This window comes from Camponotus vicinus, unplaced genomic scaffold, assembly GCF_025532165.1.
Source record: "Camponotus vicinus isolate PSW18456_S1 unplaced genomic scaffold, iyCamVici1.0 SCAF_3, whole genome shotgun sequence".
Classification (NCBI taxonomy): domain Eukaryota; kingdom Metazoa; phylum Arthropoda; class Insecta; order Hymenoptera; family Formicidae; genus Camponotus; species Camponotus vicinus.
The window spans coordinates 15,330,122-15,354,447 of record NW_028141967.1 but is presented as its reverse complement, the minus strand read 5'-3'; the positions used below and the strand labels follow the sequence as shown (position 1 = coordinate 15,354,447).

Genomic DNA, 24,326 nt, shown 5'->3' with positions numbered 1-24,326 from the left:
ATTAATAATATTTAATAATATTAAATTAATAGTATTTTTTTGAAATTCGTAGATTGTCGTGCCAGCTTCACAGACACATTCAGTCATTTTTTTTCTCTTTATTTATTGTCCTTAATAAGCATCGAATTTATTCAAAAAGCATTAATTTAATTATAACAAAAAACTCTAGCATTTTGAAAATTATTATATTATTTTCTTCTTTTTACCAATGGAAATATTCTCGTTTACCATCATTTTTTTCTACTATCAACGAAAAATTCCTTACCTCCTTCATTTCACTTTCCCCTCTACTGCCATTTTTAATCTTTCTACTCCCACTACTTTTTGGTTCGGAATTTCGAAATTTTATGAGAAGCAAAATAATAGTGGGTGGGGTGCAAGCCAAGAGAGACTAGTGGGATGATTCGTCGTCGTCTTAACAAGTCTTCAGTTTATTAAGTTTCCTTTAAATTAAGAAGTTGGGCCCAACAGCAGCATCGAAAGCATGGGAGTGGGGATGAGTGGGAGTTTTGGGCGGCATCTGACCATTCAAAACTATCCCCTCTCATCACCTCTCGTTCTTTTTGGGAAACTCTGTGAAACTATTTAAGTTCCCGAAAAGGCTAGCGAGTTTCACTTCGTTTTCTTGTTCAATTCGAATCAGTTCTCAGAATTCGTTCTTAGATATCAATTTGACTTGAAACTTTTTAACGTAGCAGAAACTTGAGAAAGATGTGTAACGTTCAGCCTCTATATCATCATTATAATACATTACAACAATGTAAGTACACAAGTCGCAAAAGATTATTATTTTTTTCCCTACCTTTATTATAAAAAGGTCAAAGTATTGAAGTGTTCGAGTCTTTAGTAATGGAAATGTTCATCGAAATCATATTTATTCATGTGTAAAGTATTAATTTTTTAAAATTTATGTTTGTTGTTTCAGATCCGGTTCAATCGACATGGATACCAACAGCACCACCATTGAATTATATACCGATAGCGCAAGAGCCACCAAGATACTCTACTACGTTTCGTAATGGAAAACGTACATTGCTCAACAGAAATAGGAACAGAAATGTCTATCTAGCTCCTGCTCATCCGGGGTTTTATGGTAGAGGACATAACTTTATCAGCGATGTGAGCTTCTCCAGCAATGGCAAATGCGTTGCAAGCAATGTCGAAGGTATGTAATTAAACAAATAAGAAAATTAAAAATTGTATTCTCAGCTCGCATAACCAATAGTGTAATTTCAACGATAATTTATTACATTGATCATATGAGGATTCAAGTATTCACGAAGTCGCTTCGAAAAAAGATCAGTAATCTTGTTTAATGATAAAGAATATGTTGAATATGTTTATTGTTTTTGCTAGAAGCGATATTGTTTGTGATAAAACTATATAATAAAATTTCCTTTTTTTATAACTATAGTTTTTTTATAGTTTTATAGTTTTAGTTATCAATGCTAATAATAATATTTAATATATGATTATTTTATTTATATAAGTAAAAAAACAAATTCAGCGAAGATTACTTTTCTTACATAAAATTATAAAGAGAATTAGCTTTTAATACATTAAAATGTTTATGATTAAATAAGCTCTTAATTATTTATAATTAACATTTTCGATTAAAAGCGCTCTTAATTATTTTAAATCATGAACAGACTGTAATAATTATGCTATAACAGTCAAAGATCTTGCTCTATTTTTAATTCAAACCATTTCGTTAATTTAATGATACAACGCGAAACATAATAAATCGCTTAAAATTTGTCACTTGTGTAAATCTATGAATTATACTCTGGTAGCGAGCTTTTTTTATGCACATGTTATGTTGCATGTAGAATATAGCGGCATAGCATCGCCTCTAACTTTCCTTCTTTCTTTCATTGGCGGATTTTTTTCTCTTGATAGTCGCACATTTTCTTCATATCGTGAATTTTTCGTGACGTAAATATCAACGAAATCTTAAATTCACGCATATAAACCATAGATTCGCGTTCTTAAAATAAATTTTTCTAGAAAAGAACACTAAAACAACTCTAAAGGGAATTCTTAAGTTTTTATAATTAAGATCCAATATAAAAGATACATCGTTTTTTTTTCAAACTAAGGTCAATTATATTTTCGTCGTCCCATTGTCTTTTAAGAATTTATAATATATATTTCATATGAAAACTAATAATTGTAAATTTAGACAATAAAGAGATTTATTTTATACATAATTAATTATAAATGTTCGAGTTAGATACCATGCCGCTAAATATTATAGAAATATAATATGGATATTAATGCGGAGATAATCTAATCGAATCAAAAGATCAATTAATATACTTCAAAAGATCAATAGTTATCATTAAGTAAAAAAATATTCTATCATAAATCGATCTCACGTTAATACATTAGAGCCTAATGTCTAGAAGAAAGCAGTGTAATTAAGAGGTGAGTTATAGTTGACATTCGTGGGTGAGAGTAAATAGATCATTAAGATAAACAAAAATTCGATTTTCTCTTATGTTTATCCACGTTTTTTTGGAATGAAATTCATATACAGATATAGATAAGAAATATACATATATAAAAGACATATGAATCATGACGCGTAACCCATTGTCCGATTTATAATCACTTAACATTTTTTTTTACTTTTCATGCTTTTTAAATATTCTAAAATTGTATTCTCTGATAAGCATACAAATCAAGGATTTTGTTTAAAAATTAAAATGTATTTATTTGTATGGATAATATAAAAGTTAATCTGCGATTATGAAAAACTAGAAAAGATTATATAATCTAAATATATATATTGCTCATTTTTCATTTATCTCGTTATTCTGCAAATAAAAGTGATGATGCGAAAGCACTGTAAAAGTAGTTAATAAATCATGTCGCACGAAAAAATTAATTGATTTGAAACAGCCAATTTCAGAGGGAAGGCATATAATCTGACGTGAAAAAATATAAGTAGAAGAGAAAAAAATTATATCTCGAACCAGATTTGTATAAAAATTTATAATTCTGTTACTATTACATTTTTTAAATTAAAAATTAATATAAAATTTAGAAACTTTTATATCTTCAAAAGTTATATATAAAAATCTCTCTCTTTCTCTCTCTTTTTCTCTGTTTGTTTAAATTAATAATTTCATTAACAATTTCACAATAATTTTAAGATAATTGTTTAAAATAAGCTATAAAAATGATATGTAATAAACAGATAATTTATATTCAGGATGTAAAGCACTCTTTTCCTTGTTCATTTTAAAAATTTGTATTTGACATACTATTTTTTCTATTATCTTTCCTTCTGCATCTTTTTCTGGAAGCATATCTCATATTTTTTAAAGAATAGATGTTGAATAAATTTCTTGATTTATGTGTTTGAGTTACCGTGATAGAACAGTAGTAATATATTGTTTCGAAAGAAAAAATGACATTCAAGTAACTATTCAATGTCAAACTAATGACACCATCTTATGTCCCCCTTGAAACCATACAACTTTTGTCTGAAACATCTTTTTCTAAAATTAAAAATAAGAAAGTTATTTGGGGTGGGACATTAAAATGGGACACCCTGTATATGTACAATAGTAGAAGTATGTGAAACATTTAAATGTTTATGGCGAAAGCGGGACCGAAACGGTTGATCAAAAAATATATATCGCATTCGTTTTTTGTCGATAGCGTTAACGAAAGTAAGTGCCTCTTGTTGACTTTACTTTTATATTTTATATTTTATTATTCTATCTCAAAAAGGTGTAATTATGCCTTGCGACCAACTGTTTCTCTTCTATTACAAACTTTCATAAAAATGTCATTAGCGTATGAATGAATTTCTTCGCGATTTTTTTGTCTCTCACCTTGTCTCGAAAAAATCAAAAATATAAAGATGGCTTATCGATTTTAACTTTTCAAAATTTCACGCGAGAATTCATTTCTTTCATATTAAATTATCAAAATGTATATAAAGAAAATTTTAACCTTTCCCCCATTTAGTTATATATACGCCGAATATAACAAATCTAGTCCTTTTCATTAGCTAAATGATATAGTAATAAAAGAAATGAAAGAAAGAAGGATAGAAAGAAGGCCAGATTTGCATGCATGTGTAGTGTGCGAACAACTTGAGCAATAAAAAAATTCAATCGAATAAACTTATTACATTTGTTTTTCCTTGTGATATACAGACTTCCAACTGGATAAGGGGAGCGTGCGGCAAATTGTATCTTTATTGACCGGCGATTATTGGTATAATACACTGAAGAAACATATACTGTCGTCGGATGATTTAAAGAAACGCGGATTTCCAGTGGAAAGTCCTAATCATCCAGGCTGTGCGATGATAGACTATACACCATATCCGACTGACAACAATTCTGCATTCTGCTTTATAAATACTAACATACTAGATGATAATAACGAAGAAAAGAAGACACAGAGCGGTAATTGTAATGATAGTTTAGCCGATAGTTCTGAACATGAGCGAAAAAATGCAGAAAGCGCGGAGAAATACGATTCCTCGTCGCAGCAGCGGAAAAGAGAATGCGCAAGGTGTCATCAGCCACTTTCTATTGATAGCACAGGCAAATTGTATAAACAGCGTTGCATCTATCATTGGGGGAAATTATTCGATGGAAGGACCAACGGCGAGATGAATCGGAAATATTGGACTTGTTGCAAGGGCTTGGAATTTTCGACCGGTTGCGAGACAGGGGTGCATGTGTCGATCGGCTTGACACCCGGACTCAATGGACCATTGAAGGGGTATGTTCGAACACTACCTCTCAATTATTGTAATAATAAATACAGAATCTGTGCCTTGGATTGTGAAATGTGTTACACAGAACACGGCTTTGAGCTTACCAGAATCACTGTAATCAATCTGGAAGGCAAGATAGTGTGCAATGACTTTGTAAAACCAAATAGCCAAATCTTAGACTACAACACAAGATTTAGCGGTATTACAGAAGAGCACATGGAACAAAAAAGCACCCTGACCCTCGAACAAGTCCAAGGAAAATTGCTAACTTTCATCAGCGCCGAGACAATAGTAATCGGTCACAATTTGGCAAGTGATTTTAGAGCGTTGCGCATATTCCATGAAAAAGTTGTGGACACGACTGCTCTTATCCCCGATCCTAGAGGATTCCCCTATACCTTAGGATTAAGGGCTTTGACGCGGAGATTGCTTAAACGAAATATACAAGAGAATACGCATGATTCTTTTGAGGATGCCCAGGCCACTTTGGATCTGGCGCTCCATTATATAAGTAAAAAGAAGTAAAAATCACGTCGCAACTAAAAAAAATCTGTGTAAAAAAATAATTTCTGTTATTCTGATGTCTTAAAACTCTTAACCTTTAACTTTATCTTTCTAACAATAATCATGTTTGACTAAGGAGTTTTTGATCAATTTTTAATTATTGTTAGAGAGATAAAGTTATCGGAAAATTATTGAAATTCTCCTTTCGGTATTTTTATATTCGCGTATGTACATATTTTATATATTGTATAAGAGTCATTAATTACCAGTGTTTTATACTTATTTTTTATACAAGACGAATCACGAATTTTATATTTATAAAAGTCAATGTATATACAAGAATCTGTATATATTTATGTTTTTATATTATTGCATAACATATATATTTGTGATATCGACTATTTTTATATGAATTTTGTAACTAAATAATATTGTAAAATATATTTTTTAATCCTCACATACATCGGTGTACATATTTATATATCCCTAAGTTTTAATTATAAGCAAAATTATCTGATTATTCCTTTAATAAAATTGCGTGAAACTGCTTTAAAATTTTTTTTAAACAATGAAAGAATTGATCATGCAAAAATTTGTGAGTCTCTATTTTAAATAAAGTTTTGATTAACAACGGAAATATATATATAATAATTGAATTAATAAGATTTTACCCTCATCGCTCTAGCCATTTAAAATTCGTTGATAACAGTAATAATCAATTATAAAGAAAAGCAACAAGAAAATAACTAACGCGTTTACTTGTTCTTGGTTTTTCTCGGCATGAATTATTTTGATTTTACAATTAGTACTCTGCATATGTACTCTGTATGTGATGGAAAATCGTTTTATTTCATAACGTAACGCTCATATTATAATTTTATGTTCCATCCGTCGACAAGACAGAGAGAGAGAGAGAGAGAGAGAGAGAGAGAGAGAGAGAAAGAGAGAAAATTATCAAACCTGCTCATTTTAGAGACATATTGTAATAGCATATTTGACAAATCATTTAACGCAACTTATATTACAAAGTACGTGTATAATGCTGCGAATCGAGCGTATGTGTGTATATTCAGACAAAATATAATATAAATTTAAAAAAATTAAATCCAAATTCATTTTTTAAATATCGATATTTCAGCTTTTCATGACCATCTTGAATCTGCTATTTTGAATGTAAAAAATTTTGATAATAAATTTGAAATCAGCACCCTCAAATATCTATAAAACTGTCTTCATATCAAACTTTCTCTTTTGGGAAAGCCGGAGTGAGAAAGGGTTAAAATATTTTTTTGGAAGTTATTTTTGTAATATATACTCACATCGTTTAAAATATGAGTTTTTATTATACATATTTTATTATATATACAGGGTGTCCCGGGTTTTTCCGTTCAAACTTTGGGAGCTTATTGTACAAGTTAACATGAGAAAATAATATTATATAAAGTTTGCTTGGAAAAGCTTTATTACGAAATTATGAAAAAAAATGTTCACAAACCAAAAATAATGAGTCAAACGTGTTTATCCTCTAATTTCGAAGTGTTGTCCTCGTACATTGATATAAGCTTCACATCGATGTTTTATGAAACTTATTATATCACAAATTTCCTGAGCGTTTTGTCAAATTTTAGCAACGGAGTTTGTAATTCGTTGTACTAGTTCTTCAAGTGAAATCACCTCTGTGCAGTAAACCTTATCTTTTAAAATTACATAGATTCCCCATAGTCCCCCATAGATAAAAATCCATTTATAAAATAGGTAATCTTGAGTAAACATCAAGAGTATTCATTGGGACCATATCATGTTATTTGTGATAACTTCGTAATAAATCGTTTCCAAACTTCATACCTCTTTTTCTTATTTCAACTTGTAGAATGAGTTCCCAAAGTTTGAACGGAAGAACCCGGGACACCCTGTATATTCGATATTGATAATAATTTTGGCAAAAATTGTAAATTATTTATGATATTAGCAGTTTCAGAATTTATTTTAGTTAGTCATGTATCCGTCAATAAATATATCTAACACACAGATGAAATTTTATATTGCAATTTGAATGAAACGTGTGCAATATGTACGCAATTTGAAGATGATACATATTTGTGTAACATATTTGTGCATTTGTAGCACATGCATTCTGTCGACCAATTCTGAAGGGAACCTAATAGTTTGCATAATCCTGCTCAGTGTTGTATTGAAACAAATTGATTATATTTTTTGCTTCCGAAACTGTTATTCAAACATTTATGAGAAATTAACAAAGATATATTAGAGTAAAAAATGAATTCGATAGTGACTCTCAGTTTAGTTTTAACTTAAATCTCAGACCATCTCGATCGAACGCCGATTAATCGACGATTAACTTTCAATGTTACTAACAATATTTTTGCCGATATATCAGTTTTTCTTTCTTTCTCTTTATAATATTCTCTTTCCAAAATGTGTTTGATTTGCTATGTTAGCAATTCTGTTGGTTGAGTTAATTAACGATTAAATTAATAGAATTTTGATCGAAATAATCCTTAAACTCCAAATATCCTTCCCTCTCTCCTTATCTTAATGCGAGTACATTAAAATCAGATAATTGCAATACATATCAGTTAACCTAACAATTAATAGTAAATGATGTGATTTGTTGAGTCTCTCTTTAAGCGTAATGATATAGATAATGCGTGATAGAAACCATCGTTAAAAGACGATTTGTCGAGTCTCCCTTTAGGCGTAATGACATATGTAATGCGTAATGATGGAAACCATCGTTATAAGACGCATATTTCGAGGAAAGTAATGAAATATTTTCAGAACGTAATATTATTTTAAATATCTCATAAATTTAGAATTTGATATCTGTATTAATGAATATTATTCTCTGGGAAAAAAGATTTCTTTTAGAAAAAAATAATTTGCTAATTTTTAACACTATTTTTTCAATTGCATATATTTTTTAAATTACGAGATACTTCGCATCGCGCGCGTTTTCCTGTCTATTTAACTAATTCAACGCCTTCTTGAATTTTTATACGAAAGGCGATGCTTTTATAATACGTTAAGTGTTTTTTCTACATCAATTGATTTCTCACATTATTTTGGGAATAAAAGTATTGAGGTGGGATAATCGAAAAATGAATATTTTACTAGATATTTTACGGTTTATGTAAAATTAAAAAATTATTTCAAGCCTCGTAACTCGAAAGTTACTAAATAAAAAAACATTTAATTATAATATTTTTATTACATATTCCTGTAACTTATCTTGAGTGCTTTCCAAAACACTATAATAAAGTATTTTTTATTGAGTACTTTTCGAGTTATGAGGCTTGAAATAATTTCTTAATTTTACATAAACCATAAAATATCTCGTAAAATATTCATTTTTTGATTATATCACCTTAATATTTTTATGCAAAATAATGGGAGGAATCAATTAGTGTAAAGAAAAAACATTGTTGATTTTAAGAAAAAATATGTAATTGTTAATTGCGGAATTTTTCAGATTCGCCGAATTTTTCAAATTTAAAAATGATCTTATCGAGAATCTTATACATTTATTCGATAACATTAAATATAAACATATTTAATCAAACATTATATCATTTGATAATTGATTGTAAAAATTATATTTCAGATGTTTGTGAAGCTGGCGCGACAATCTACGAATTTCAAAAAAATACTAAGAGTTCTGATAGCACTTTTCATAGTTCTACAGTTCCCGATAAAAATTAAAAAGATTTTCGCATTCCTTATATTAAAAAATCAAAATTGAAAAAATGTGCTAACCGCGAATCTAGCACGACACTCTTCCCTCTAAAGTACCAAAACGCGTTGAATATTATTATTTTTAGCAAGAGTTCCCGATAGTTCTGCTACAGTTCAGCCTATATTTGCAATTTCAGATCGATATTCCAAAAATTAATAATATTTAATAATATTAAATTAATAGTATTTTTTTGAAATTCGTAGATTGTCGTGCCAGCTTCACAGACACATTCAGTCATTTTTTTTCTCTTTATTTATTGTCCTTAATAAGCATCGAATTTATTCAAAAAGCATTAATTTAATTATAACAAAAAACTCTAGCATTTTGAAAATTATTATATTATTTTCTTCTTTTTACCAATGGAAATATTCTCGTTTACCATCATTTTTTTCTACTATCAACGAAAAATTCCTTACCTCCTTCATTTCACTTTCCCCTCTACTGCCATTTTTAATCTTTCTACTCCCACTACTTTTTGGTTCGGAATTTCGAAATTTTATGAGAAGCAAAATAATAGTGGGTGGGGTGCAAGCCAAGAGAGACTAGTGGGATGATTCGTCGTCGTCTTAACAAGTCTTCAGTTTATTAAGTTTACTTTAAATTAAGAAGTTGGGCCCAACAGCAGCATCGAAAGCATGGGAGTGGGGATGAGTGGGAGTTTTGGGCGGCATCTGACCATTCAAAACTATCCCCTCTCATCACCTCTCGTTCTTTTTGGGAAACTCTGTGAAACTATTTAAGTTCCCGAAAAGGCTAGCGAGTTTCACTTCGTTTTCTTGTTCAATTCGAATCAGTTCTCAGAATTCGTTCTTAGATATCAATTTGACTTGAAACTTTTTAACGTAGCAGAAACTTGAGAAAGATGTGTAACGTTCAGCCTCTATATCATCATTATAATACATTACAACAATGTAAGTACACAAGTCGCAAAAGATTATTATTTTTTTCCCTACCTTTATTATAAAAAGGTCAAAGTATTGAAGTGTTCGAGTCTTTAGTAATGGAAATGTTCATCGAAATCATATTTATTCATGTGTAAAGTATTAATTTTTTAAAATTTATGTTTGTTGTTTCAGATCCGGTTCAATCGACATGGATACCAACAGCACCACCATTGAATTATATACCGATAGCGCAAGAGCCACCAAGATACTCTACTACGTTTCGTAATGGAAAACGTACATTGCTCAACAGAAATAGAAACAGAAATGTCTATCTAGCTCCTGCTCATCCGGGGTTTTATGGTAGAGGACATAACTTTATCAGCGATGTGAGCTTCTCCAGCAATGGCAAATGCGTTGCAAGCAATGTCGAAGGTATGTAATTAAACAAATAAGAAAATTAAAAATTGTATTCTCAGCTCGCATAACCAATAGTGTAATTTCAACGATAATTTATTACATTGATCATATAAGGATTCAAGTATTCACGAAGTCGCTTCGAAAAAAGATCAGTAATCTTGTTTAATGATAAAGAATATGTTGAATATGTTTGTTGTTTTTGCTAGAAGCGATATTGTTTGTGATAAAACTATATAATAAAATTTCCTTTTTTTATAACTATAGTTTTTTTATAGTTTTATAGTTTTAGTTATCAATGCTAATAATAATATTTAATATATGATTCTTTTATTTATATAAGTAAAAAAACAAATTCAGCGAAGATTACTTTTCTTACATAAAATTATAAAGAGAATTAGCTTTTAATACATTAAAATGTTTATGATTAAATAAGCTCTTAATTATTTATAATTAACATTTTCGATTAAAAGCGCTCTTAATTATTTTAAATCATGAACAGACTGTAATAATTATGCTATAACAGTCAAAGATCTTGCTCTATTTTTAATTCAAACCATTTCGTTAATTTAATGATACAACGCGAAACATAATAAATCGCTTAAAATTTGTCACTTGTGTAAATCTATGAATTATACTCTGGTAGCGAGCTTTTTTTATGCACATGTTATGTTGCATGTAGAATATAGCGGCATAGCATCGCCTCTAACTTTCCTTCTTTCTTTCATTGGCGGATTTTTTTCTCTTGATAGTCGCACATTTTCTTCATATCGTGAATTTTTCGTGACGTAAATATCAACGAAATCTTAAATTCACGCATATAAACCATAGATTCGCGTTCTTAAAATAAATTTTCCTAGAAAAGAACACTAAAACAACTCTAAAGGGAATTCTTAAGTTTTTATAATTAAGATCCAATATAAAAGATACATCGTTTTTTTTTCAAACTAAGGTCAATTATATTTTCGTCGTCCCATTGTCTTTTAAGAATTTATAATATATATTTCATATGAAAACTAATAATTGTAAATTTAGACAATAAAGAGATTTATTTTATACATAATTAATTATAAATGTTCGAGTTAGATACCATGCCGCTAAATATTATAGAAATATAATATGGATATTAATGCGGAGATAATCTAATCGAATCAAAAGATCAATTAATATACTTCAAAAGATCAATAGTTATCATTAAGTAAAAAAATATTCTATCATAAATCGATCTCACGTTAATACATTAGAGCCTAATGTCTAGAAGAAAGCAGTGTAATTAAGAGGTGAGTTATAGTTGACATTCGTGGGTGAGAGTAAATAGATCATTAAGATAAACAAAAATTCGATTTTCTCTTATGTTTATCCACGTTTTTTTGGAATGAAATTCATATACAGATATAGATAAGAAATATACATATATAAAAGACATATGAATCATGACGCGTAACCCATTGTCCGATTTATAATCACTTAACATTTTTTTTTACTTTTCATGCTTTTTAAATATTCTAAAATTGTATTCTCTGATAAGCATACAAATCAAGGATTTTGTTTAAAAATTAAAATGTATTTATTTGTATGGATAATATAAAAGTTAATCTGCGATTATGAAAAACTAGAAAAGATTATATAATCTAAATATATATATTGCTCATTTTTCATTTATCTCGTTATTCTGCAAATAAAAGTGATGATGCGAAAGCACTGTAAAAGTAGTTAATAAATCATGTCGCACGAAAAAATTAATTGATTTGAAACAGCCAATTTCAGAGGGAAGGCATATAATCTGACGTGAAAAAATATAAGTAGAAGAGAAAAAAATTATATCTCGAACCAGATTTGTATAAAAATTTATAATTCTGTTACTATTACATTTTTTAAATTAAAAATTAATATAAAATTTAGAAACTTTTATATCTTCAAAAGTTATATATAAAAATCTCTCTCTTTCTCTCTCTTTTTCTCTGTTTGTTTAAATTAATAATTTCATTAACAATTTCACAATAATTTTAAGATAATTGTTTAAAATAAGCTATAAAAATGATATGTAATAAATAGATAATTTATATTCAGGATGTAAAGCACTCTTTTCCTTGTTCATTTAAAAAATTTTTATTTGACATACTATTTTTTCTATTATCTTTCCTCCTGCATCTTTTTCTGGAAGCATATCTCATATTTTTTAAAGAATAGATGTTGAATAAATTTCTTGATTTATGTGTTTGAGTTACCGTGATAGAACAGTAGTAATATATTGTTTCGAAAGAAAAAATGACATTCAAGTAACTATTCAATGTCAAACTAATGACACCATCTTATGTCCCCCTAGAAACCATACAACTTTTGTCTGAAACATCTTTTTCTAAAATTAAAAATAAGAAAGTTATTTGGGGTGGGACATTAAAATGGGACACCCTGTATATGTACAATAGTAGAAGTATGTGAAACATTTAAATGTTTATGGCGAAAGCGGAGATTGCTTAAACGAAATATACAAGAGAATACGCATGATTCTTTTGAGGATGCCCAGGCCGCTTTGGATCTGGCGCTCCATTATATAAGTAAAAAGAAGTAAAAATCACGTCGCAACTAAAAAAAATCTGTGTAAAAAAATAATTTCTGTTATTCTGACGTCTTAAAACCCTTAACCTTTAACTTTATCTTTCTAACAATAATCATGTTTGACTGAAGAGTTTTTGATCAATTTTTAATTATTGTTAGAAAGATAAAGTTATTGGAAAATTATTGAAATTCTCCTTTCGGTATTTTTATATTCGCGTATGTACATATTTTATATATTGTATAAGAGTCATTAATTACCAGTGTTTTATACTTATGTTTTATACAAGACGAATCACGAATTTTATATTTATAAAAATCAATGTATATACAAGAATCTGTATACATTTATGTTTTTATATTATTGCATAACATATATATTTGTGATATCGACTATTTTTATATGAATGTTGTAACTAAATAATATTGTAAAATATATTTTTTAATCCTCACATACATCGGTGTACATATTTATATATCCCTAAGTTTTAATTATAAGCAAAATTATCTGATTATTCCTTTAATAAAATTGCGTGAAACTGCTTTAAAATTTTTTTTAAACAATGAAAGAATTGATCATGCAAAAATTTGTGAGTCTCTATTTTAAATAAAGTTTTGATTAACAACGGAAATATATATATAATAATTGAATTAATAAGATTTTACCCTCATCGCTCTAGCCATTTAAAATTCGTTGATAACAGTAATAATCAATTATAAAGAAAAGCAACAAGAAAATAACTAACGCGTTTACTTGTGCTTGGTTTTTCTCGGCATGAATTATTTTGATTTTACAATTAGTACTCTGTATATTTACTCTGAATGTGATGGAAAATCGTTTTATTTCATAACGTAACGCTCATATTATAATTTTATGTTCCATCCGTCGACAAGACAGAGAGAGAGAGAGAGAGAGAGAGAGAGAGAGAGAGAGAGAGAGAGAGAGAGAGAGAGAGAGAGAGAGAGAGAGAGAAATTATCAAACCTGCTCATTTTAGAGACATATTGAAATAGCATATTTGACAAATCATTTAACGCAACTTATATTACAAAGTACGTGTATAATGCTGCGAATCGAGCGTATGTGTGTATATTCAGACAAAATATAATATAAATTTAAAAAAATTAAATCCAAATTCATTTTTTAAATATCGATATTTCAGCTTTTCATGACCATCTTGAATCTGCTATTTTGAATGTAAATTTTGATAATAAATTTGAAATCAGCACCCTCAAATACCTATAAAACTGTCTTCATATCAAACTTTCTCTTTTGGGAAAGCCGGAGTGAGAAAGGGTTAAAATATTTTTTTGGAAGTTATTTTTGTAATATATACTCACATCGATTAAAATATGAGTTTTTATTATACATATTTTATTATATATACAGGGTGTCCCGGGTTTTTCCGTTCAAACTTTGGCTTATTGTACAAGTTAACATGAGAAAATAATATTATATAAAGTTTGCTTGGAAAAGCTTTATTACGAAATTATGAAAAAAAATGTTCACAAACCAAAAATAATGAGTCAAACGTGTTTATCCTCTAATTTCGAAGTGTTGTCCTCGTACATTGATATAAGCTTCATCGATGTTTTATGAAACTTATTATATCACAAATTTCCTGAGCGTTTTGTCAAATTTTAGCAACGGAGTTTGTAATTCGTTGTACTAGTCCTTCAAGTGAAATCACCTCTGTGCAGTAAACCTTATCTTTTAAAATTCCATAGATTCCCCATAGTCCCCCATAGATAAAAATCCATTTATAAAATAGGTAATCTTGAGTAAACATCAAGAGTATTCATTGGGACCATATCATGTTATTTGTGATAACTTCGTAATAAATCGTTTCCAAACTTCATACCTCTTTTTCTTATTTCAACTTGTAGAATGAGTTCCCAAAGTTTGAACGGAAGAACCCGGGACACCCTGTATATTCGATATTGATAATAATTTTGGCAAAAATTGTAAATTATTTATGATATTAGCAGTTTCAGAATTTATTTTAGTTAGTCATGTATCCGTCAATAAATATATCTAACACACAGATGAAATTTTATATTGCAATTTGAATGAAACGTGTGCAATATGTACGCAATTTGAAGATGATACATATTTGTGTAACATATTTGTGCATTTGTAGCACATGCATTCTGTCGACCAATTCTGAAGGGAACCTAATAGTTTGCATAATCCTGCTCAGTGTTGTATTGAAACAAATTGATTATATTTTTTGCTTCCGAAACTGTTATTCAAACATTTATGAGAAATTAACAAAGATATATTAGAGTAAAAAATGAATTCGATAGTGACTCTCAGTTTAGTTTTAACTTAAATCTCAGACCATCTCGATCGAACGCCGATTAATCGACGATTAACTTTCAATGTTACTAACAATATTTTTGCCGATATATCAGTTTTTCTTTCTTTCTCTTTATAATATTCTCTTTCCAAAATGTGTTTGATTTGCTATGTTAGCAATTCTGTTGGTTGAGTTAATTAACGATTAAATTAATAGAATTTTGATCGAAATAATCCTTAAACTCCAAATATCCTTCCCTCTCTCCTTATCTTAATGCGAGTACATTAAAATCAGATAATTGCAATACATATCAGTTAACCTAACAATTAATAGTAAATGATGTGATTTGTTGAGTCTCTCTTTAAGCGTAATGATATAGATAATGCGTGATAGAAACCATCGTTAAAAGACGATTTGTCGAGTCTCCCTTTAGGCGTAATGACATATGTAATGCGTAATGATGGAAACCATCGTTATAAGACGCATATTTCGAGGAAAGTAATGAAATATTTTCAGAACGTAATATTATTTTAAATATCTCATAAATTTAGAATTTGATCTCTGTATTAATGAATATTATTCTCTGGGAAAAAAGATTTTTTTTAGAAAAAAATAATTTGCTAATTTTTAACACTACTTTTTCAATTGCATATATTTTTTTAATTACGAGATACTTCGCATCGCGCGCGTTTTCCCGTTTATTTAACTAATTCAACGCCTTCTTGAATTTTTAAATGAAAAGCGATGCTTTTATAATACGTTAATAAAATACGTGATAAAACTTAACTCGCATCAATATTTATCATCGCGCAATTCATGTAATTTGCAATTAACAATTACATTATTTTTTCTTAAAAGTAACTAAGTGATTTTTCTACATCAATTGATTTCTCACATTATTTTGGGAATAAAAGTATTGAGGTGGGATAATCGAAAAATGAATATTTTACTAGATATTTTACGGTTTATGTAAAATTAAAAAATTATTTCAAGCCTCGTAACTCGAAAGTTACTTAATAAAAAAACATTTAATTATAATATTTTTATTACATATTCCTGTAACTTATCTTGAGTGCTTTCCAAAACACTATAATAAAGTATTTTTTGTTGAGTACTTTTCGAGTTATGAGGCTTGAAATAATTTCTTAATTTTACATAAACCATAAAATATCTCGTAAAATATTCATTTTTTGATTATATCACCTTAATATTTTTTATGCAAAATAATGGGAGGAATCAATTAGTGTAAAGAAAAAACATTGTTGATTTTAAGAAAAAATATGTAATTGTTAATTGCGAAATTTTTCAGATTCGCCGAATTTTTCAAATTTAAAAATGATCTTATCGAGAATCTTATACATTTATTCGATAACATTAAATATAAACATATTTAATCAAACATTATATCATTTGATAATTGATTGTAAAAATTATATTTCAGATGTTTGTGAAGCTGGTACGACAGTCTACGAATTTCAAAAAAATACTAAGAGTTGTGATAGCACTTTTCATAGTTCTACAGTTCCCGATAAAAATTAAAAAGAGTTCCGCATTCCTTATATTAAAAAATCAAAATTGAAAAAATGTGCTAACCGCGAATCTAGCACGACACTCTTCCCTCTAAAGTACCAAAACGCGTTGAATATTATTATTTTTAGCAAGAGTTCCCGATAATTCTGCTATAGTTCAGCCTATATATGCAATTTCAGATCGATATTCCCAAAATTAATAATTTTTTATGAATTTTTAATGTTCTTGATCAGCATGGCATTTAGTGAAAATGTGCTAATAATAACGGCAGTTCTGGACGGTTTTATAGAAGTTCTATCCTTTAGAAACATTTCTACGCTGAGTTCCGACCGTTTACTATTTTATAAATAGTTATTTAAAAAACAGAAATCGGTCGGAACTCCGCGTAAAAATGTTTGTAAAGGATAGAACTTTTACAGAAACTGTCCAGAACTGCCGTTAAAACTACTGAAAATCATTAGCACGACGCATTTTCATAAAGTGTCGTGCTGATCGAAGACATCAAAAATTGTTTAAAAATTATTAATTTTTGGAATATCGATCCGAAATTGCATTAATAGGCTGAACTATGGCAGAACTATCGGGAACTCTTGCTAAAAATAATAATATTCAACGTGTTTTGGTACTTTAGGGGGAAGAGTGTCGTGCTAGATTCGCGAAGTTAGCACGACATTTTTTCAATTTCGATTTTTTAATATAAGGAATGGGAAACTCTTTTTAATTTTTTATCAGGAACTGTACAACTATGAAAAGTGCTATCAGAACTCTTAGTATTTTTTTGAAATTCGTAGATTGTCGTGCCAGCTTCACAGACACATATTTCAGTCATTTTTTTTCTCTTTATTTATTGTCCTTAATAAGCATCGAATTTATTCAAAAAGCATTAATTTAATTATAACAAAAAACTCTAGCATTTTGAAAATTATTATATTATTTTCTTCTTTTTACCAATGGAAATATTCTCGTTTACCACCATTTTTTTCTACTATCAACGAAAAATTCCTTACCTCCTTCATTTCACTTTCCCCTCTACTGCCATTTTTAATCTTTCTACTCCCACTACTTTTTGGTTCAGAATTTCGAAATTTTATGAGAAGCAAAATAATAGTGGGTGGGGTGCAAGCCAAGAGAGACTAGTGGGATGATTCGTCATCGTCTTAACAAGTCTTCAGTTTATTAAGTTTACTTTAAATTAAGAAATTGGGCCCAACAGCAGCATCGAAAGCATGGGAGTGGGGATGAGTGGGAGTTTTGGGCGGTATCTGACCATTCAAAACTATCCCCTCTCATCCCCGCTCGTTCTTTTTGGGAAACGCTGTGAAACTATTTAAGTTCCCGAAAAGGCTAGCGAGTTTCACTTCGTTTTCTTGTTCAATTCGAATCAGTTCTCAGAATTCGTTCTTAGATATCAATTTGACTTGAAACTTTTTAACGTAGCAGAAACTTGAGAAAGATGTGTAACGTTCAGCCTCTATATCATCATTATAATACATTACAACAATGTAAGTACACAAGTCGCAAAAGATTATTATTTTTTTCCCTACCTTTATTATAAAAAGGTCAAAGTATTGAAGTGTTCAAGTCTTTAGTAATGGAAATGTCCATCGAAATCATATTTATTCATGTGTAAAGTATTGATTTTTTTAAAATTTATGTTTGTTGTTTCAGATCCGGTTCAATCGACATGGACACCAACAGCACCACCATTGAATTATATACCGATAGTGCAAGAGCCACCAAGATACTCTACTACGTTTCGTAATGGAAAACGTACATTGCTGAACAGAAATAGGAACAGAAATGTCTATCTAGCTCCTGCTCATCCCGGGTTTTATGGTAGAGGACATAACTTTATCAGCGATGTGAGCTTCTCCAGCAATGGCAAATGCGTTGCAAGCAATGTCGAAGGTATGTAATTAAACAAATAAGAAAATTAAAAATTGTATTCTCAGCTCGCATAACCAATAGTGTAATTTCAAGGATAATTTATTACATTGATCATATGAGGATTCAAGTATTCACGAAGTCGCTTCGAAAAAAGATCAGTAATCTTGTTTAATGATAAAGAATATGTTGAATATGTTTGTTGTTTTTGCTAGAAGCGATATTGTTTGTGATAAAACTATATAATAAAATTTTCTTTTTTTATAACTATAGTTTTTTTATAGTTTTATAGTTTTAGTTATCAATGCTAATAATAATATTTAATATATGATTATTTTATTTATATAAGTAAAAAAACAAATTCAGCGAAGATTACTTTTCTTACATAAAATTATAAAGAGAATTAGCTTTTAATACATTAAAATGTTTATGATTAAATAAGCTCTTAATTATTTATAATTAACATTTTCGATTAAAAGCGCTCTTAATTATTTTAAATCATGAACAGACTGTAATAATTATGCTATAACAGTCAAAGATCTTGCTCTATTTTTAATTCAAACCATTTCGTTAATTTAATGATACAACGCGAAACATAATAAATCGCTTAAAATTTGTCACTTGTGTAAATCTATGAATTATACTCTGGTAGCGAGCTTTTTTTATGCACATGTTATGTTGCATGTAGAATATAGCGGCATAGCATCGCCTCTAACTTTCCTTCTTTCTTTCATTGGCGGATTTTTTTCTCTTGATAGTCGCACATTTTCTTCATATCGTGAATTTTTCGTGACGTAAATATCAACGAAATCTTAAATTCACGCATATATACCATAAATTCGCGTTCTTAAAAATAAATTTTCCTAGAAAAGAACACTAAAACAACTCTAAAGGGAATTTTTAAGTTTTTATAATTAAGATCCAATATAAAAGATACATCGTTTTTATTTCAAACTAAGGTCAATTATATTTTCGTCATCCCATTGTCTTTTAAGAATTTATAATATATATTTCATATAAAAACTAATAATTGTAAATTTATACAATAAAGAGATTTATTTTATACATAATTAATTATAAATGTTCGAGTTAGATACCATGCCGCTAAATATTATAGAAATATAATATGGATATTAATGCGGAGATAATCTAATCGAATCAAAAGATCAATTAATATACTTCAAAAGATCAATAGTTATCATTAAGTAAAAAAATATTCTATCATAAATCGATCTCACGTTAATACATTAGAGTCTAATGTCTAGAGGAAAGCAGTGTAATTAAGAGGTGAGTTATAGTTGACATTCGTGGGTGAGAGTAAATAGATCATTAAGATAAACAAAAATTCGATTTTCTCTTATGTTTATCCACGTTTTTTTGGAATGAAATTCATATATAGATATAGATAAGAAATATACATATATAAAAGACATATGAATCATGACGCGTAACCCATTGTCCGATTTATAATCACTTAACATTTTTTTTTACTTTTCATGCTTTTTAAATATTCTAAAATTGTATTCTCTGATAAGCATACAAATCAAGGATTTTGTTTAAAAATTAAAATGTATTTATTTGTATGGATAATATAAAAGTTAATCTGTGATTATGAAAAACTAGAAAAGATTATATAATCTAAATATATATATTGCTCATTTTTCATTTATCTCGTTATTCTACAAATAAAAGTGATGATGCGATAACACTGTAAAAGTAGTTAATAAATCATGTCGCACGAAAAAATTAATTGATTTGAAACAGCCAATTTCAAAGGGAAGGCATATAATCTGACGTGAAAAAATATAAGTAGAAGAGAAAAAAATTATATCTCGAACCAGATTTGTATAACAATTTTTAATTCTGTTACTATTACATTTTTTAAATTAAAAATTAATATAAAATTTAGAAACCTTTATATCTTCAAAAGTTATATATAAAAATCTCTCTCTTTCTCTCTCTTTTTCTCTGTTTGTTTAAATTAATAATTTCATTAACAATTTCACAATAATTTTAAGATAATTGTTTAAAATAAGCTATAAAAATGATATGTAATAAATAGATAATTTATATTCAGGATGTAAAGCACTCTTTTCCTTGTTCATTTAAAAAATTTTTATTTGACATACTATTTTTTCTATTATCTTTCCTTCTGCATCTTTTTCTGGAAGCATATCTCATATTTTTTAAAGAATAGATGTTGAATAAATTTCTTGATTTATGTGTTTGAGTTACCGTGATAGAACAGTAGTAATATATTGTTTCGAAAGAAAAAATGACATTCAAGTAACTATTCAATGTCAAACTAATGACACCATCTTTTGTCCCCCTTGAAACCATACAACTTTTGTCTGAAACATCTTTTTCTAAAATTAAAAATAAGAAAGTTATTTGGGGTGGGACATTAAAATGGGACACCCTGTATATGTACAATAGTAGAAGTATGTGAAACATTTAAATGTTTATGGCGAAAGCGGGACCGAAACGGTTGATCAAAAAATATATATCGCATTCGTTTTTTGTCGATAGCGTTAACGAAAGTAAGTGCCTCTTGTTGACTTTACTTTTATATTTTATATTTTATTATTCTATCTCAAAAAGGTGTAATTATGCCTTGCGACCAACTGTTTCTCTTCTATTACAAACTTTCATAAAAATGTCATTAGCGTATGAATGAATTTCTTCGCGATTTTTTTGTCTCTCACCTTGTCTCGAAAAAATCAAAAATATAAAGATGGCTTATCGATTTTAACTTTTCAAAATTTCACACGAGAATTCATTTCTTTCATATTAAATTATCAAAATGTATATAAAGAAAATTTTAACCTTTCCCCCATTTAGTTATATATACGCCGAATATAAAAAATCTAGTCCTATTCATTAGCTAAATGATATAGTAATAAAAGAAATGAAAGAAAGAAGGATAGAAAGAAGGCCAGATTTGCATGCATGTGTAGTGTGCGAACAACTTGAGCAATAAAAAAATTCAATCCAATAAACTTATTACATTTGTTTTTCCTTGTGATATACAGACTTCCAACTGGATAAGGAGAGCGTGCGGCAAATTGTATCTTTATTGACCGGCGATTATTGGTATAATACACTGAAGAAACATATACTGTCGTCGGATGATTTAAAGAAACGCGGATTTCCAGTGGAAAGTCCTAATCATCCAGGCTGTGCGATGATAGACTATATACCATATCCGACTGACAACAATTCTGCATTCTGCTTTATAAATACTAACATACTAAATGATAATAACGAAGAAAAGAAGACACAGAGCGGTAATTGTAATGATAGTTTAGCCGATAGTTCTGAACATGAGCGAAAAAATGCAGAAAGCGCGGGGAAGTACGATTCCTCATCGCAGCAGCGGAAAAGAGAATGCGCAAGGTGTCATCAGCCACTTTCTATTGATAGCACAGGCAAATTGTATAAACAGCGTTGCATCTATCATTGGGGGAAATTATTCGATGGAAGGACCAACGGCGAGATGAATCGGAAATATTGGACTTGTTGCAAGGGCTTGGAATTTTCGACCGGTTGCGAGACAGGGGTGCATGTGTCGATCGGCTTGACACCCGGAATCAATGGACCATTGAAGGGGTATGTTCGAACACTACCTCTCAATTATTGTAAAAATAAATACAGAATCTGTGCCTTGGATTGTGAAATGTGTTACACAGAACACGGCTTTGAGCTTACCAGAATCACTGTAATCAATCTGGAAGGCAAGATAGTGTGCAATGACTTTGTAAAACCAAATAGCCAAATCTTAGACTACAACACAAGATTTAGCGGTATTACAGAAGAGCACATGGAACATAAAAGCACCCTGACCCTCGAACAAGTCCAAGGAAAATTGCTAACTTTCATCAGCGCCGAGACAATAGTAATCGGTCACAATTTGGCTAGTGATTTTAGAGCGTTGCGCATATTCCATGAAAAAGTTGTGGACACGACTGCTCTTATCCCCGATCCTAGAGGATTCCCCTATACCTTAGGATTAAGGGCTTTGACGCGGAGATTGCTTAAACGAAATATACAAGAGAATACGCATGATTCCTTTGAGGATGCCCAGGCCGCTTTGGATCTGGCGCTCCATTATATAAGTAAAAAGAAGTAAAAATCACGTCGCAACTAAAAAAAATCTGTGTAAAAAAATAATTTCTGTTATTCTGGCGTCTTAGAATCCTTAACCTTTAACTTTATCTTTCTAACAATAATCATGTTTGACTAAAGAGTTTTTGATCAATTTTTAATTATTGTTAGAAAGATAAAGTTATCGGAAAATTATTGAAATTCTCCTTTCGGTATTTTTATATTCGCGTATGTACATATTTTATATATTGTATAAGAGTCATTAATTACCAGTGTTTTATACTTATGTTTTATACAAGACGAATCACGAATTTTATATTTATAAAAATCAATGTATATACAAGAATCTGTATATATTTATGTTTTTATATTATTGCATAACATATATATTTGTGATATCGACTATTTTTATATGAATTTTGTAACTAAATAATATTGTAAAATATATTTTTTAATCCTCACATACATCGGTGTACATATTTATATATCCCTAAGTTTTAATTATAAGCAAAGTTATCTGATTATTTCTTTAACAAAATTACGTGAAATTGCTTTAAATTTTTTTTAAACAATGAAAGAATTGATCATGCAAAAATTTGTGAGTCTATTTTAAATAAAGTTTTGATTAACAACGGAAATATATATGTAATAATTGGATTAATAAGATTTTACTCTCATCGCTCTAACCATTTAGAATTCGATGATAGCAGTAATCAATTATAAAGAAAAGCAACAAGAAACAAAGTAACGCGTTCACTTGATTTTGATCTTAGTATGTGATGGAGAATCATTTTATTACGCATAACGTAACGCTCATATTATAATTTTATTGATCTATTGTATTTCAGTACTGTGCTTAATCTTGAAAGTTGCGATAATTTTTACAATTAGATGAGAGTAACAAGGAAATTTCGTTGAACTCTTAACTTTGCACAAAAGAATTCTTAAAAATACATACAAATTTCAATGTTTTTTATTTTTTTTGTCATATATTGGGATTCTAAAAAGAAAAATTTTAAAAGTGAGATATTAATAGGGGAAGAGTTCAAGGAGTTCAAGGATGCGTCACTCTCTCTTCTAGGATTGAGAGAATTGTTATACAACACAATGAAACTATATAAATATATAAATAATTATTTTCAATTATCTCATGTGTTTTTATTGTTCGCCTTCTCCCTATTTCCAACAATATTTGCATATCCATTACATATATATATTATTCTATAAATACTGTTATATCGTATTTATTCAAGTGCATTACGAGATAAAGTTACCCGTTCATCCAACGAAACGATATTCTTTTGCGCAAAGAAAAAGAAATAAAAGAAAAATAAATGAAAATATATTGCTATTATAGTTATTATTAAATATATATCAGACTATCTTCGTTTTGATAAAAGTTCAAAAGTCAAACAAATTAATTCTTGGAAATTAAAATTGATTGTTTCATAGTTTTTCGATATTAAAAATCACAAAAATGTATTTTGTTTAAAAATATATTTGTTTTTATAAAAGTTTTTTTGAAATTAAGAGTTCTCTGATATTCTATGTTGTCATGTTTTATATTCTTAAACATACAATGAAAAAAACAATGTTCATATTTTTATAAAGCATATCTTTGGAAACTTTGATAATATTTTTTTTACATTTTAT

At 28.8% G+C, this 24,326-nt stretch overlaps 3 protein-coding genes across 6 annotated transcripts in view; 2 read left to right on the top strand and 1 right to left on the bottom strand.

Moving 5' to 3' along the window:
- Window positions 1-24,326, bottom strand: part of LOC145968000 (uncharacterized) — a 227,849-nt gene that overhangs the window by 102,142 nt on the left and 101,381 nt on the right. The gene's annotated exons all lie outside the window — the stretch shown is intronic.
- On the top strand, window positions 712-5,269 carry LOC145968288 (putative exonuclease GOR). The gene is made up of 3 exons (XM_083093664.1): window positions 712-760; window positions 926-1,165; window positions 4,173-5,269. The coding sequence occupies exons 1-3, from the start codon at window positions 712-714 to the stop codon at window positions 5,267-5,269; spliced, it is 1,386 nt and encodes a 461-aa protein (XP_082949790.1).
- LOC145968287 (putative exonuclease GOR) lies at window positions 9,865-22,698 on the top strand. Its single transcript, XM_083093663.1, has 4 exons — window positions 9,865-9,913; window positions 10,079-10,318; window positions 18,354-18,593; window positions 21,602-22,698. Exons 1-4 carry the CDS (start codon window positions 9,865-9,867, stop codon window positions 22,696-22,698), a joined length of 1,626 nt encoding a protein of 541 aa, XP_082949789.1.